Here is a 6,205-nt window from a genome sequence, read left to right on the forward strand (position 1 = left end):
GCAAACATATGAGTCTTTCCTTCTCTCCCTTCCCCAGGGCACTTTCTCAGTCTCTACCCATATCAACTCCCAGGCCTCTTTCTCTAGCAGAACAGACCGACCTGATGTGAGAGGTCCTGTCCAAAAGCCCTCAGCTCCTCAGGGGGAGCTGGTGGAGGGGTTGGATGCCTCCACCCCCCCATCCCCCCGACAGTCTTCCTCTGAGGCTGAGCCTCTATGGGGGAAGCTTGGAACATTTGGTTGGTCCTTGGAGGGGCAGGCAGAGAAGCTATTTTGGGATGGCCTCAGACAGAGACTTGAGCTTCTGCTATCTGTGGGATGCAGACAGTGGGAGTGGTGGCCTGGGCCAGCCAGGAGGTGTTGACAGGAGAAGGGGAGGAACCGGAGAGGCTGCAAGTGGGGGCAGGGAAGGCTTACTCCAGTATCCCTTTTAAGATGCTTCATTGACTTCAGAAACATGCTGTCCCTATCACTCTGGCTCTCAAGAACTTTGACCTAGGGTCCAGTGACCCCTGACCCCCAGGTTTTCTTCCTCTAGACAGGGGCAGGGCCTTGGTTGCCTGGTGTGGTGGCAGAAGCCTTGGTTTTGGGAGTCAGAGAACAATGATGACACTACATCTTCCCTTCCTTTCATGTTTTAAGGTTTACAGAATGCTTTCCTCACAAATATGGCTTTAAATCTTAGCCCTCAGGCTCAGTGAGTAATAAAGGAAAAGCCATTCCGTGCCTCAATTTCCCCATCTGAAAAAGGGAGACAATCATATCTGCATGATCTATGTCACTGGGTGTTGTGAGGCAACTTGAGAACACTAGAGAAATATTATTTCTGTCTGATGTGGGCTGGGAGCTCTCCTGCTTTATTGTCCTGCCTAAGTTGGTTTGATGATCCTGGGCTAATGCGTTCTGTGAGGTATGTGAGGACAGGCTTTAAACTGTGTGCCATTTATTGATATAAAAATGTCCTGTAGAAAGAAACATATAAACAGGGAGCTTGTGTTGGGGGCATGTAAATACAGGCCAGAGGGGGAGAGGGAGGGAGGGATCGCCTGCCCTGGTCCCTCATCCTCCAGCACAGGAAGAAGGCCTCTGGAGTCGGAGTCCTCTTTGGAGGGGAGGGTGCTGGGTCAGGGCTGTCCTCAGCTGAGGCCTCGAGCTTCGCTGGCATTGAGCCTTCGCCACTGGTTGAGGCTGGCCAGCCGCAGCTTCAGCAGCGTCTCCTCCTGGACCCGGAGCGTGTGGGCCAGCACCCGCAGGGACTCGCTCTGTAGCACTGAGACAGGTGGGCAGAGAGCAGAGGCCTGCACTACCCGGGGCTCCTGGGCCGCCCTTTCCCTCCCATACGGTGCTTTCTGGAAATGACTGGATTATCCACCACATGCTCTCTCAGCCTAATCCCGTTTCCTGTAACCACCCAGCTGGTGCCCAGGGGAGCTTGGAGTCAGGAGACCTCGGATCAGATCTAGCTGCCATTTTTTAGTAGCTGGGTGACTTAGGGCAGTTCAAAGCTCTCTGGGCCTCTGCTTCTCTGTAAAATGGGGTAGCATGAGGTGAGCTTTACAATCCTTTCCAGCTGTAATCCTAAAGTCGTGTGATCTAAATGCTGTACTTAGCCTGAGCAAAGCAGGGAAAATAATCTCTTCCCTCTTCCCCCCAAAGAGTTAATTTTGGGATTCTTTGCTGTTGTCCCCCCTCTCCCCCATGCAGGTAACAGAGGTGAGTGCAAACAGTGACCCTCTTTGACCACCCCACCCCACCCTGGTACCCCACCCTGGCACCCCAGCCCTGGTACCACTCAGGTAGACAGCCAGGACGGCAAGGGCAAGGCAGGTGAGGATGAGCAGTGCCAGCAGTATCAGGAAGGCCCCTCGCGCGTGGGCCGGGTTGCAGCCAGCCTGGGCACAAAGCGATGGGGGCAGTATACCCATCAGCTCCTCCCACTGCTGTGAGGCTGGGTCATCAGTCAGGTAAGGGTGCAGGACCCCTGGAGGAGACAAGCGTTAGATGGCCCTTTCCCAGGGAGAACTCCCTCTCCACCTACAGCTTAGAAAACATGGTCTATACCTCCATTGTGCAGGTCACTGATGGACTCAACAGGGTGTAGGCTGACCTCAGTGAGGTGGCTGGATGGAATGGTCCCAGTGCCCGGGCTAACCATGATGGGCAGGATGGCATCTGGGAGGGAAAGATGTGCTGGGCTGAGTGGCTGGAGTGGGGGAAGGAGTCCCCCCATCCCCAGTGGAAAGGGCCCACAGGTCAGTGTTGTTCCCCTCACCACAGGCCCTGGATCAGTCTAAAAAGTTAATTCCATCAGTGCCCAGTCTCCTCCCCACCCCCTAGTGCCGAATCATTGGAGCCCAAGAGAATTTCACACGTGTTCTTGTAGCCAGCACCCTAGAGCCAGTCCCCTTCCTCTTGCCCTGCCCCCAAGCCCACAGGATTAGTCTTGGTTTCTTTCCTCCCCCTCCCTGCCCATGCCCATTCTGATGCCCACAGAGTCAGGCCAGGGCATAGCCAGTGAGTGTCCATTTACGCAAAACCCTGTATACTGATGGGAGACCTGGAGGAAGGAAGGGAGATAGTCCTTGTCCTAGGGGAGCCCCTGTCTGCTGTCTGAGTAGACATTGAACTTGACCTCAGGGAGTTCCTGATCTGCATGAGAAACCAGGACCCCTTCCTCTGCCATCTTCCAATCCAAGGGAAGACCAGACCCTCCTGAGGTGCACAGGCAGGCTCATAGCAATCCCTCATCAGTGGAAGTGGAAACTGTCGGGAGTGGGGAGAGCTAATCATGAAGGGCTTCTGGGGGTGACCGACTGGATACTTGGGCATGCTGTAAAATGGAGTCTCAGCATCAACCCTTGGGCAATATCAGCAAACTAAATCAGACCTGGACTGCAGTTTCTGAGGTCTTAAAGGCCGGAGAAGTATCTCAGATACAAGGACGCAGTCACCCTGAAAGACCAGGAAATGAGGCGCCACAAGAAGGAACAAGGAGATCTCATGGAACAGATTTAGATGTTGGGGTACAGGGAGGGGAGGCAGCCAGGGGTCCTTGCTCCCCATCCATCTGATCTGCCCTGGAGCAGTTTAAGAGATGACAGAACCCACAGCTGTGTTATCCAATGACCCTGTCCCAGACTGTCATGCCTCCGCCCCGCTCCTATACCCCTAGCTTCCTCCCACTAGGACCGGAACCCAGGGCTATTCCAGAGCCATGCAGCTGCCCAAGTTGCTGCCTCCACTCCTAAACCATCCCATCCCCAACCCTCTCTTTGCAGACAGATGACCCATCTCCCAACCATTGTCCCCCTGCAGGGAGAACAGGTAGAGGAGCCGGGGTAGAGTAGGAGGGATGCTGTGACCCTGAGTCCTTTCTGCCCAATCTGATGGGCCAGACTGGGAATTCAGAGGAGCAAGCTGGGTATCTTGGGGGTAAACTGTCCCTGTCTCCTTAGAATGGTTGGGCTAGGGGCATCAATGATAGACAGGACGCCTCAGTGGGAAGGCCGAAGTCAGCTTGGGCACATAGGGACAAGGATAGGGAGACTCCTACTCTATGCTTTTTCCCCAAGCTCGGAAGGCCAAAAGAGGTCCCTGGAGCGAAGCAAATGGATGCCTGAAACCACCTACTTCCACTTCTCAGATGCCTCCCAGTTAGTAATGCCCCCAACCCAGTACCTTCCACTCCTAAGGCTCTGGAGTCTGAACCTTGCCCTTGTCCAGTTCTGCCTGCCCAGGTGCCCACCCACCACCCAGACCTACCTTACCTTCTCGGGCCTCCCCAGGCATGGCCAGGTGTGGTGGTCAGTGGGGTTGGAGCCAGATGGGTAGTGCCCTGGGCAAGGGGGAGGAGTAGAGGCAGCAGCCAGCACCTCTCAGAACCCTTGTCCAGGCCACTGGCTTCCCAAGGCACGTTTGCCCAGTCCAGAAATAGTCTTGAGCTCAGCCTAGAGGGGGTTATATTTAGAGGAGGCGGGTCTAAGTAAGGTAGGGGCAGAGGGAGCAAGAGCAGTTGGAAGTCCCAGGAAAGGCAGTGGGGCACATGTATTCTGGCGTGGGAGCATGGAATGGTATTGTAGGTATGGAAAGGAACCAGAAGATGATCTCTTAGGCCCCCTCATCTTTCATCTCAGGACACAGAAGAGCAGAGAAGATGAGGCACTTGTCCAAAACCAGTTAGTTAGGAAGTGGCAGAGCTGGGATCCACACCCAGGCCTGGTTCCAAGGCCGTTCCTCTGTTACACCACATTATTTTTGTCTCCGCTGCTGCCCAAGGTGGTGAGAGGCTGGTGTTCTGTCTCTGAATGTCCCTGTTTGATTTTGGTGCAGTATAAGCTAAGGGCAGCCGATGGTGACCTTCTGCCCCTCGCCCAGCTGAAGGGTCCTGGGATACCCCAGAAATGTTCTGCAGGAGGCTGGGCCTTGGGTCTCCCTTCTGACTCGACTCAGAGGGTGTCACAGGACACACTCTGCCTCTCTTCCTCCAGGTTCACCACGATCTGGTTGGTTTGGCACCATTCACATCTTGGTGACCCACATCTGCAGCTAACACTTTCATAGCACTTTGTACAAAGTACTTTTATATGTATTGCCTCATTTGACCCTCACAAAAGCCCTGGAAGGCAGATGCCGTCATTATCCCCATTTCAGACACGAGGAAACTGAGGTTGAGAGTGGTTAGAACATTGCCCAGAGTCTCTGAGGCAAGAATGGAATTCAGGGCTTCTAGATTCCAAGTCCAAACTACTGCTCAGTTGGTCTCAATATATAGAATAATAGGATTTAGAGCTCAGAGAGGTCTTAGAAATCACCTAGACCAACTTGGTTTTTATACATGCAGAAACTAAGCTTGTAAGAGATTGTGATTTGCTCAAGTAGCAGAGTCAGGATTTGAACTCAGGGCTTCTGGCCCCATAATGCAGTGCTTTGACCACTTCTTGCCTAGACTGCAATGGCCTCCTAACTGGTCTGTCTGTGTCCAGAGCAGATGTTCTGAACCCATTTTTATGTCTTGGACTCCTTGGGCTGCAGAAGTTCTTAGAATGTTTTTAAATGCATAAAACAAAACATATTGAATTACAAAAGAAACCAAAGGGTAGTGGAAATGAAGATGTCATTTTTTCCCATCCACGTTTATAGGCCCCTGGTAATCTGTTCACAGACTTCTCAGGAGGCCCTGGAAAGGGGAAAGAGACAGAAGTGTCCTCCCCAGCCTCTACGCCCACTCCCACTCATGTCCTTACCTTCCCATGGTTCTGCAAGCCAAAGCACCCAGCAGCCGGGCCCAGGAAGTCTGCGCAGCATCTTATGGATGTCTCTGTGCATAAGCTGTTACCAGATGAGTCACAACTGGCTGTGTTTTCACTGGGCACTAACCAACCATAGGGGTGTGAGGAAGAGACAAAACTGTAGCATGAACAGACCATTGGAGACTGGCAACCAGGAAGAGATACCACATGCAGGGATATGTGTGTGTGTGTGTGTGTGTGTGTGTGTGTGTGTGTGTGTGTGTGTGAAAGAGAAAGAGAACAGGACAGGACAGTAGTGCCTTTTGCTAGCAGATTCCCAAAGGTCATTCACACACACAAACATACACACACACACACACACACACACACACACTGCAGACTGTTCGGGTTAGTACGGAGTTGGATTACTGTAAAATAGTCTTGCACGCCCACATACACACTCCAGCAGGCTATGTCCATATAGAGAAATACCCAGATCACACACACTCACACAGACACAGCTTTACACTTGTCCATCCACCTGGGACAGCCAGCCTTGATATTTCTCAAAGGCCTTACGAGGTTGCAAGGAGTGCTACACCAAGAACCAGGGAGGCACAGTCTCTACAGACATCAACACATCTGCCCATGATTGTATACATGTTATGGCCCAGTCTCTTCTCAAAAAATCCCAGAATGTCAGAGCTTGGAGGCAACATGAGAAACTATCTTGGCCAAGCCCTTCATTGTGCAGAGGCCCAGATAGGTGAAGGGACTAGTCCAAAGTCATACAGACAGTAAGGGCAGATCTACAGCCAAAACCTAGGTCTCCTAACTTCCACCCCAAGGCATCCTCCCCCCTCCACCCCACCCCCTTCATCAGCAAGGGGGAAAGACATGTAGGGTCAAAGAGAGATGGGAGAGACTAGGTCCCCCATATGAAATACACTGGGAGAGTGGACATTGGGAAGGATTGG

General features: G+C 52.7%; 1 protein-coding gene across 4 annotated transcripts; it reads right to left on the minus strand.

The window, feature by feature from the left end:
* Positions 1–926: 926 nt before the first annotated feature.
* LSMEM2 (leucine rich single-pass membrane protein 2) lies at positions 927–3,946 on the minus strand. Of its 4 annotated transcripts, none has more exons than XM_069095669.1 (5): positions 3,768–3,946; positions 2,888–2,952; positions 2,062–2,172; positions 1,790–1,981; positions 927–1,270 (listed from the first exon to the last, which is right to left on the minus strand). In XM_069095669.1, the coding sequence occupies exons 3-5, from the start codon at positions 2,153–2,155 to the stop codon at positions 1,137–1,139; spliced, it is 420 nt and encodes a 139-aa protein (XP_068951770.1). In that variant the 5' UTR covers positions 2,156–2,172; positions 2,888–2,952; positions 3,768–3,946; the 3' UTR covers positions 927–1,136. The 4 variants fall into 4 exon arrangements, with proteins under 4 accessions (XP_068951770.1, XP_068951771.1, XP_068951769.1 ...); XM_069095670.1 differs by having other exon boundaries at positions 3,763–3,946; XM_069095668.1 differs by lacking the exon at positions 2,888–2,952.
* Between the last annotated feature and the right edge of the window lie 2,259 nt (positions 3,947–6,205).

Source organism: Petaurus breviceps, unplaced genomic scaffold, assembly GCF_028583685.1.
Source record: "Petaurus breviceps papuanus isolate PSGF00001 unplaced genomic scaffold, PetGlider_PUasm1.0 227, whole genome shotgun sequence".
In the NCBI taxonomy this organism is placed as follows: Eukaryota; Metazoa; Chordata; class Mammalia; order Diprotodontia; family Petauridae; genus Petaurus; species Petaurus breviceps.